Raw genomic sequence first — 10,796 nt, forward strand, 5'->3', positions numbered from 1 at the left:
TACGATCATGTCTGAGGGACACTGCGCAACTATGCTATATCATTGGATTTGTTACAAAACAGATTTCCTTAACGTCGTTTAGTATTCCAGGCACACATTACTGAGATTCTAGTGCTAATTGCAGTGCAGAGTGGTTCCGTTTCAATGCTTCGTGAGCTTTCGGAAAAATTCAACGCTCATAAATGAAATGGGCTCAACGGAACAAATCTCTGTATGCATTATCGCTCAAGTACTTGTCCAAAAGCTGGATCCGTCAAGTCAGGCGAAATGGAAGGAGCATTTGGAGGACCCAGTGTTCAAAAATGCAATTCCGCCGTGGGAATCCATGGCATCGTTTCTGGAGCAACAGTGGAGAACATGGAGAACACCTGATTTGCATAGGTCCGCCCCTCTTGTCTGTGCCTTTTACAATGATTCTGGTCACTCAATTGGTTAGAAAAATTTTGAATTTTTTCGAAAATTCATATCTGAAAAAATGGACGTGGGCAAAAAAAAACTAATTGGTGGGCAAACATGGGCAAAAAATGGGCAAACGATTCCAGTTTTAAAATTTCGAAAATTCAATTTTTCCCAACCCAGCTTCTTTGAGCTAGCAAGTCGATTGTAAGAGACTGGCTCTATGTTTAAATTGCCTCATGTGTGCGGATCTAAACACCACACCCTGCTTCATCTGGAACATGGAAAATCACAGGCTGAAGAAACGTTTGCCTCGCATCATGACGAAGAACTCTCTGCATTGCCTGGAACGTCTGCTGCTCTTCTTTCACAGAATTAGTGAGGAACCGTTCAGGAATCTTCGTTCCTTGCCGGACTCTGCTCGACTCTGGATCTCAACTGCACCTCATAATGATTTTATTCCCCAATATCTATCGATATCGCATTCACGCCAGCTGAGTAACGGGTATCTGATTGTCGGGGAACACGACTAGCATTCTGTCTTGTTTTATTTATTTTATAAATATTTACCTTTAACTACGTATGTTTGTATTATTTTTATGAAATATACATTTTTATATGTATTTTCGTTTTTGGAAAATTTTACTTATATATAATTTGAAATATTTATGAACTTAATATGAATGCTGTATAAGGAACTACTCACAAAACTCCAAATATGTAAATTCGTTTTTTGATCAAAATTGATTTCGCACCGAAAATCGTCTTCTAGCACAAGTACGCACACATATTTCTCGTTTATTGTTTTTACTCGCGCTAGCAAGCAAACTTTTTTTTTAGATTTCTTACGCTCTCACTTTTACGTGAGCGGAGAGAGGACAATTTTGGACGTCAACAAAAAAGTGGCTGCATAGTGCAAAATGGCAGTTACGCATCTTGTTATTCTAATGTCTTTGGTTAAACACACGAAACTTACATATGTTTGTGTGATTGCCAAACCCAGTCCTATGCAGCTTTATTCGGTGCTCGGTGCATTTCCAAATTCACCTTTGAGGGTCGACGGGAGAGCTCACCACTGCAGGGCCTTGTTTTCTGTTCTGTAGCACCCTCTCAGTCTCAACGTGAAAGCGCAGCACACGTCCTTCCTGATATCTGGTATGTTGTTGTGAGGGTGCACAACTATACTATCATTATTACACCTTTTAAAAGCGGCCCACGGTACCCCCTTAACTGACAGTGCATTTTATTTGTGCTCGTCTAATGCTCGATCATTTACCGTTTGACCTCTTTGCCCATAGCCGAGAGTCCCGGCTCCATGTATACAACAGATGGAAATTACCTCCTCCGGCGCATTCTCTTCGTTCATAAAAAAACTCCTTAACCTTTTATTTTTATAATATTAAATTTAATTTATGTATTCATTTCGAACACTCCCTAGTGATACTGTATTTCGTCTTGTTTGTAGCGAGCTCTTTCTTTTCGTGTTCCAAATTTTTGTTCAAGTGATATTTAATTACAATAGAAAGTATCTAAAGATAGTTTTATTTAAATGTAAATTTGAAAGTCTAAAATTGATAGTGACCAAGAAGAATGCTATAGTCGAGTTCCCGACAATCAGATAACCGCGTGACAACATGGATCAACAAACTTGTGCTGAGTCTTTGTCTCTAAATCTGTATGCTGAATCGCACCCTTCCTGAGATCTCGACGTTCATACAGACAGACGGACATGGCTAGATCGACTAGGCTATTGATCCTGATCAAGAATATATAAACTTTATATATTCGGAAACGCTTTCTTCTGCCGGTTACATACTTTCAACGAGTCTAGTATACCCTTTTACTTTACGAGTAACGGGTATAATCTCAAACTAATGTCACAAACATTAAATGGATCTGCTTCAGGACTTAATAAAGTTTCACAGCAAATGGTCAAAAATAGATTTCCTACAACAAAAAACAGAATAACAAAACTTTTTAATGAAATATTAATAGCCACAAACCACAAGCCTACAAAACAAGTCTAAAACTTTATCTTACCGAACCATTTCTCTAAACTGTCGTGAAGCAAAATCGCTAGATAAAATTATATCTAAACGACTTTGGTGGTTTGTGACACATAACAACCTGCTTAACGTAAACCACTTTAGATTTAAAAAAAGTCGACTTTGGATTGCCTACTCTTAGTAGACTATCTCATTACGAATTCAAAATTCCTTGCCTCCCTAAATTCCTCAGCCATATTCACCCATCTGCGTAATACTATTCCACAAAGCTTTCAATAAATTATCTAAAATCAAGGAAATAAAATTTGAAGCATATGACGACTACTTCTTTTTTATAATGCATTTTAAAGAAACATAAATACAAACTTCAGTCAGGGACATTGATAAGCATCGGTAACATACAAATTTCTACCGTGACTTTCTTAGAAATTCTAGGAATAACAATAAAAAACAAATATATATATGAATCACACATTTCTTCACTTTTTCCGAAACTCCACAACAAACTTAATATAATAAAATGCCTATCTAGCTTTAAATTTAATTGCAATACATATACACTTCTCAATGTCGCGAAGGCAAAGGTCATAGCCAAGTTAGCATACGGTCTGCTCCTATACAGCACCTCTCCCAAAAACATTCTAAAGTCATTATAATTGTAACCCAACATAGCCTAGGCCCGGTACCCGACGCTATACTATTTAAGTTAGTTATGTTTTGTAAACTACTAACTAACTACTTGATCATTCATATTTGATCAATCTTTACAGTCGCATACAAAAAATTAAAATAGATGGGTTTAAAAAAAACCTAATTTCATTTCTTTTCGAAATTGGTCTTTCGCAAGTACAGTATTGTTTTCACATGAATTTACTTAATACTCCATTTATAATAGGGTGGATATAGGGAGCATGCACCCAGATTTGCATAATCTTGAAAGCCGATGACAGATCAAGAGAGGAACTAGAACGCATCGAATACAGGATGTCAGTCGTAGAGAGGTCAATTGCTAGAGTGACTCTACTTGAGTCGTTTAAAGTTGTGCTCGGTTGTTTCAGTCAATTTATTTCAATGAGTAACTAAAAGCATTGATACCCACATATATAATATATATATAATTTGTTTAACTTTGACAAAAAAAATTAGTTTATTCGTTTAGGATTCAAAAACAAAACCCCTCTTCAGCCAGAATTTCAGAAATAGCAATGACAAGCAATCTCACGTTCCTATTGCGTAAAGCGTCGTCTAGAGCCCAATCCAGAGTTATCCGAACCTTGGCCACATGTGCCTTTCAAAAAAATGAAAGTCATCGTCCATTCCTCATGCCTCGAAACCCAGTGTTTGTATAGAAACTGCGTGTATTTATGTTTTAGAAACTGCTCGAATCCCAAGGGCGACATCATTTTACTACGCTACGTAAAAACTTCTATAACGGCCTATGCGGTGTTGTGTACAGTTGTGTGCCCACAGAAACGTCACAAGTTCGGCTTGAGTAATGCCGACAAAACATTAGACTCGCCTTTGGTCCAAAAAAGAAGTCATTGTCTTTAACTTTTAGCTAAGAAGAAGGGCTTGAGCGAGAATTTCATTGTACACAGCAGATGCTGACTTGCTAATTGTCTTTCCATGGAATCATTTATCGCTGTACTTTGATTAAGCTTTAGCTTCCATCAAGGCAAGTGGTCTTATATCTTAAACGAGAACGCTGAAACAACACAACAATTAAGTAACCCAAATCCGTGGGTATCAAATGGAGTTTTACACAGTCGGTAAATTAGCTCTTTGTCATCGAAAACTGTATCCTTTCAGCCACCGAGGACTGCTTTACAAATAGTGCCGAATGGCGATCTTAATCGAGATTTAGTTTTTACGAAAAATATTTTAATATTTTAAAAATTAAAATCTAAGCGCACATATGAAATCTAAATTAAATTTGATAAAGAACAAATTTTTAGCTTAAATATATCAAGCTAAAAATCGGCATGTTGATTGAACAGAAACGAGACGATGATATGCTCTATAATTTTTCAGGTATGATTTGCTTACGATCACATTTGTGCCGAGTGAGCTGAGTTAAATTGATTTCTGTATGCTAATTGAGTATACTACAGCCAGTATCAATTGTAGATATCTGGTGCTTTTATTCTTGAACAGGATCACTGGACGAGTTCATCTTGCCATATGCGTCTGTCTGTCCATACAAACGCTGAGACTGATTTCTGCTAGACTTAAGGATCAATGTTTTTTTTTTCGTTTTCGATCTGAGCTGCTGATATTTTGCTGTAATATGATTTTCCCACATTTGAGATGAAATGCAAACCAGGACCTATTTCAGGCAGTTAATTATTAGTATCCATTGGAGGAATAATAATAATAATAATTCACATTCCTGGAGCTCGGAGCTTCATCTCTAGATCTGTTTCTATTTTGTTTAGCTTCAGCATCATAAAAACGCACATTTTACACATTTCTATTGACTCGAAAATTGTCTAGTCTGAGAATAGCGTGAAATAGAAAGAAACACAGAAACCGAATGCACCGTTCAGTAAAATAATTTCTGATACAACTTCTTTATGTTTTTTTTTTATACTTAAGGTTGAGATCTACAACGGACTTACACTAAAAGAATTATGGAAATCAAATAGCCGAGGAATTCGACTTTATGGTTTCAAATTGTTTAATTATAGGTATGTGCCCGCCGCTATATTTAAATGCAAACTCGGAAATAGTCAAAATTGTACAACTAACGAAGATTTATATTGCATTCCCCATTTTTTTTTTTTTGGGAAAGAATTCTATTTATTTTGGTTCCAAAAGGAGTCGTTCAGTCAATTCCTCTGAACTTAACCTAATGTGTGTATAAAGGTATATGAGACCAAGTGGTTTCTTAATTATTAAGTACAAAAGGAAAAAATTTGTCTAGTTATTAATTACTTAATGTGTTTTATATTATACTATCCTCCGGGTAGGGAGATCGCTGGGGTGTATCCTCTTCAGTCTTCGGAGGGAGATGGGAACCCCATTTCTTAATTCTATGCTTTATTATTTATTATTATTCATAATCCAATAATATTTCTATGAATGGTTTGAAGTCAATTGGCTTATCAAATCTCGCTCGCTAAAGTCCTATAGTAGGGCACAAATTTAAACAAACCAAATAGAAATGAAAAGTTAATGCGCATGACAAGCCCATTGAAACCCCCCGCGTCAGAAAGCAGCAACCCCAGTGGATTACTTTCCTGGAATGCACACGGTTGCTGTCGCCAGGAAGTTTAGGTGAATCACATCGCCTGCAGAGGCCAGTCAAACTATGATGACTCTCCTATGTCACAAATCAATGGGCTGAAAGGTAAATTATTAACAAATTAACAGGCACCCCACACGCTCGAATTTTAAAACTACGTGGAGTTCACAAAATCAATATATGTAGCTAGTGCCGACCGTATACGAAAAGTAGTCTTTGCGTAACCCGACCGACCAAAAAATAATTTCATTTCCAATAGAACTATTAGTATGTCAATATGTCGATATCGCCTTCGCACCCGTGCGGGTTAAACCCTGACGGCACAGCCACCCAGTATAAAGAATCGAAGGCCGCCATACAAACTTCTGGTCTCCAGTCATCACCTAGGTCCTTCCTACCGGAGCGAGAGGATACGTTAGAGTACTTCATAAAGTTTCCGAAGCCTTCGTCTAAAAATGAGTTTGTACAAGCTAAGGACCCTGACGGCGAGGACAGCCACGTGCCCATTGTCATGCTGTTGGGGTGGGCGGGCTGCCAGGATCGATACCTCATGAAATACTCAAAAATTTACGAGGAGCGGGGGTAAGTATGAAGACTGACACACCAACACAATCATAACTTATGACATTTCGCTATTCCTAGCCTAATTACTGTGCGATACACGGCTCCGGTAGACAGTCTATTTTGGAAGCGATCCGAAATGATTCCTATTGGCGAGAAAATTCTTAAACTAATCCAGGACATGAATTTTGACGCCCATCCACTAATATTTCACATATTTTCCAATGGCGGGGCCTACTTGTACCAACATATTAATTTAGCTGTGATCAAGCACAAGTCTCCGCTGCAAGTTCGCGGCGTGATTTTTGACTCCGCTCCTGGGGAGCGTAGGATAATGAGCCTGTATCGCGCCATTACAGCCATCTATGGTAGGGAAAAGCGCTGTAACTGCTTGGCCGCACTGGTTATAACCATCACACTCAGTATTATGTGGTTTGTGGAGGTGGGTGACGTTGAATCAAATTTATAAAGATTGTAAGCATAAACAATTGACTTCTTTTCAGGAATCAATTTCTGCCTTGAAAAGCCTATTCGTGCCGTCTTCGCCAGTACGCCCCAGTCCATTTTGCGACCTTAAAAACGAAGCCAATAGATACCCACAGCTTTTTCTGTATTCGAAAGGTGACATAGTGATTCCCTATCGGGATGTGGAAAAATTTATTCGTCTCAGACGCGATCAGGGTATTCAGGTATCGTCAGTATGCTTCGAGGATGCCGAGCACGTTAAGATTTACACCAAATATCCCAAGCAGTACGTCCAGTGTGTGTGTAATTTTATTAGGAACTGCATGGCAATTCCTCCTATCAAGGTGGCTGTTAATTCTGAGCCATCCGAAAATGTGTGTGGGGTTAACCTAAAATACGATTAGTTGGCACAGGAAAAAGAAACACAACTAGTTGTTCGAATGAAAAACTTTAAACTCAACGTAATTATTTCAAATTTAAAGCGCTTTATGTAGAATTAAATTTAAAAGTAACTAAAATAAAAACATTTTCAATTATTTAATACAGAAAATGGGGGTTTGTGTACGGAAAACGTATCTTAAAAGTCTTTGTCGAAATCTGTGTCTAATTCCGTGTGTGCTGGCGAACTGGATTTTTAACGGGTAGACCATTGCGATCCCGACCGTAGTATAAGTAAAACAAGTTTGTTTCCCCTTTTATTAAATTAAATCAAGACCAAGATTCACTTTTTATGACATGACTGATTGGGAAACTGTCTGTTACGCCGAACGAGTCGAAACTGCAACGCCCACACTTTTGACATTTTTATGATATTTGTTGATTTTTGTATTAGTTTAGTAGTTTTCTATCGATATGCCAATAACTTTTTTCACCTCTAATGCCTAGAAACCTGCCCCGCCTGCAGTCTTGAAACATGATTTGATATTTTTCATATTTTTATAAGTCTTGTAAATTTGATCTGCCACGCCCACTCTAACGACCACAAACCAACTAAAACTGTCACGTCCACCCTTTTTTTTTGAACCCTTTTTAATATATTACTTTAATTATTTTTTCCATGGTTTTGGGATGGTTTTTTCTTTTTTTGGTAATACGAAATCAGATTATAAATGTATTCTTTTACAAAGAAAAGCAGAACTTTTGCTATGACCTTTTCAACGCCTAAACAAATAGGTAAATAAAAATTTACCAATTTTAATCAGATAACAATTTTTGGGATATTTCGATTATTTTTTAGAACAAGTTCTGGTAAATTCAACGATTCGAAAGCAGATCTTTTGCAATACGTTTCTTGAAACAATCTGTGGGTGTGTAAACTCTATCTTGAAGAGTATCAGAATAGGATGAGCGTTCAAAAGATGCAAGAATTATTTATATATTTCAACTTTGATGATATACTTTTCCACATTTGTTTCGTAGCTTCAAAAAAGTTTATTCAAATTACTCGGTTTTATGTTTTATTTTTAATAGGCAATAAAAGAAAGATATGTAACATTTAGAATGTGGCTCGAGTAATAACAAAAAATAGTCGACAGAAGGGACAACTATATAGCAACTCACTATGACCTTATTTAATGTACAAAAATGTCACTATAATGCATTTGCACAGGCGATCAGCGAATGACGATCTTCGGCGAGAAAGATTGAAAAATATACCACCCAAGAAATACTCTTCTTTTGAAATATTCAGTCTGAAATAGTTTTATAAGTTTTATATATAGTTATCGCATTGAATAGGTCTTCTAATTCAATTTGCTTTTATTTTTGACTTTGTTACATAGCTATAAATCGCAAAAGTTCAACTGCTCACTCAACTTAAATGCGGACTTAATTTTATTTTCATAAATAAAATCACCTGTTTGAAAAAGTAAGAACTAAGTGCATAAGTCGTAAGTGTTATGTACCAATATTCAAAAGGTCAGTGCTAGACCATATATTTGGTCTATTTGGTCTCAAATGTCAGCAAGTTGTCCCTAATTTCACAGATCTGTCTACCATCACCATACATATATGATATGATCCGTTGGGTCGTCTCCGAAAGCTTTTAATTTATTTAATAAGATTTTTGAGTTTTTATTTAGTAATAATGTTGTTATATTAAAAGTGATTTTTTAAACTTTTTTTGAGTGTGACAAGTTTCACATCTGCTTAAATCCCAGCCGTTCCACATAGAAGTGGTATACTAAGTGAGATGATTCGTCATTCAAAAATACCATTTTGAGTGCAACGGTCACACTTTAGGGCGTGTTATTTTCTAAGCTGGCTTTTTAACTATATTTTAATAGGAAGAACAAATGGGTGCGTCCAACCGCATTTTACAAGTTGCCGTTAGCGCGTCCGTGTTTTCCCTAATATGTTTTGTTATCGCGTTTTCCACGCCCTATTGGCTGGTTACAGACGGTAGATTACAAGACCCGCGATTCACTAACCTAGGCCTTTGGGAAGTTTGTTTCAACAACTTCCAGGACATACACCGATTTTTTGACAATTCCTTTAACGGATGCCTATGGGTTTTCGAAGAGGAATATTACATCATACACGACTTCCTCCTGCCTGGCTTCTACATATCCGTTCAACTTTTTGCTACGCTATGCTTTGTAATGTGCCTTGTTGTTATACCACTCACTGCAGCATTTCTTCGCACTTCTCGCGACGATGACAGGTACATGGTGCTCCTGCTGGCAATAGGATCATGCCAGGTTGTGGGCTCTGTGTTCGGGTTTATTGCTGTGGTCATTTTTGGCGCAAAAGGAGATTCTCGGGATTGGATGCCAGGATGGCAGAACAACGATATGGGCTGGTCATTTGCTCTGGGCGTTGTTGGCGCTGTGCTGCTACTGCCGGCTGGCGTACTCTACCTGGTAGAAGCGCGTCGGGAAAGGTACAAGCGCCTAAACGAAATCAGCAATCGGGAGATCAGTGAATACGGTGATGAGTATTACCAGAATCAGGCATCCCCCGCAGTGCTTCCGACCGCTCCGTCGCCATATCAATCCTATTTTGCATCCGAGCCAAGCCGACCAAGAAGACCCCAACAAAGTAGTGCATCGAATTCCGCTGTACAAGGAGGAATTCAAACAGATATATAAATCAAAAAGTTAAAGATAATGAATTCGAAGGAATTTTCCGTCCATTTACACAATATTTTATAATAATTTACAAATATACAAATATATACGATATAAGGTAGAATAGTCATTTCCCTAAATCGACTACTAATGCTTTTAAAATGTATCGAATTCGAAGGTAATAAATATTTGTCAAATAATTTAGTTTACCTTTTCATTTTTTCCGATTTCCCTAACTTAAAATGTCAAAAACAAGACACTGTGCCTAAGTTTAATCGATCTATTTAATTTTTTAACGAAAAGCTACCTGAAAAGGTCAAATTTTTGATGATTCCGCCCACAAATCGGGCTGTATTTGATCGATGGCGTGGCGTATGTTCACTTTGAGGGCGGTGGTTTGCGGCTTGTTGGCATAGATTTGCGACACACATGAAAAAGTCCAGCGGTATAAAATGGCATGATCTCGGTGTCCAGTTCACTTCGCCTCCTCCATTAATGTTTTCGAAAAAATACGGACCAATCACGACTTCGGCACCAAAGAGTCACTTTCTGCGGATGCATTGCCACTTGGTAAACCGCGTGTGGATTAGTCTCGTCCCACCAATCGACGGATAGTCGACTCGGCAGGACGACCATCGCGACCGTAAAACCGGCGATCAATCAATATGGCCGCAATGTTGCGGCAAGTGCCCTTTTTTTGCGGATCAATTGCGATTAGATTTTTATTCAAGGTAATAAAATAATTAATAATACTTGTTTTAATTTAAGCTTAATCGTACATGTGGACCGTTATTCCAACTCAAATGAAAAGAAGCTGGCCCTAACTCGAAAGTCAACAAGTCGCCCCAGACTCCGGAATTATGTATTTGTGTGCTTAAACTAAAAGCATATGCTTATTTTAAATTATAATGATTAAATAATTTTGTTATTCATTAGCATAATGTCGATGTCCTGAAAAATTAGCATACAACGAATGAAAATGCGATGATAATATTTCCCTCTTCAAAAATGAGTGGGGACTTAGTGATTAAAATGTGGTGAAAGAGTGATGAACCA

At 37.5% G+C, this 10,796-nt stretch overlaps 2 protein-coding genes across 3 annotated transcripts; both read left to right on the top strand.

Moving 5' to 3' along the window:
* Positions 1-5,642: 5,642 nt before the first annotated feature.
* Positions 5,643-7,208, top strand: LOC117137898 (transmembrane protein 53). 2 transcript variants are annotated; one of them, XM_033299637.1, is made up of 4 exons: positions 5,643-5,751; positions 5,906-6,228; positions 6,289-6,649; positions 6,711-7,076. In XM_033299637.1, the coding sequence occupies exons 2-4, from the start codon at positions 5,924-5,926 to the stop codon at positions 7,074-7,076; spliced, it is 1,032 nt and encodes a 343-aa protein (XP_033155528.1). In that variant the 5' UTR covers positions 5,643-5,751; positions 5,906-5,923. The 2 variants fall into 2 exon arrangements, with proteins under 2 accessions (XP_033155528.1, XP_033155529.1); XM_033299638.1 differs by lacking the exon at positions 5,643-5,751 and having other exon boundaries at positions 5,924-6,228; positions 6,711-7,208.
* A 1,675-nt stretch (positions 7,209-8,883) lies between these two features.
* On the top strand, positions 8,884-9,944 carry LOC117137696. The gene has a single exon (XM_033299265.1). The coding sequence runs from the start codon at positions 8,967-8,969 to the stop codon at positions 9,759-9,761; it is 795 nt and encodes a 264-aa protein (XP_033155156.1). The 5' UTR covers positions 8,884-8,966; the 3' UTR covers positions 9,762-9,944.
* The last annotated feature ends 852 nt before the right edge of the window (positions 9,945-10,796 follow it).

The sequence above is a fragment of the Drosophila mauritiana genome, chromosome 2R (genome assembly GCF_004382145.1).
Source record: "Drosophila mauritiana strain mau12 chromosome 2R, ASM438214v1, whole genome shotgun sequence".
In the NCBI taxonomy this organism is placed as follows: Eukaryota; Metazoa; Arthropoda; class Insecta; order Diptera; family Drosophilidae; genus Drosophila; species Drosophila mauritiana.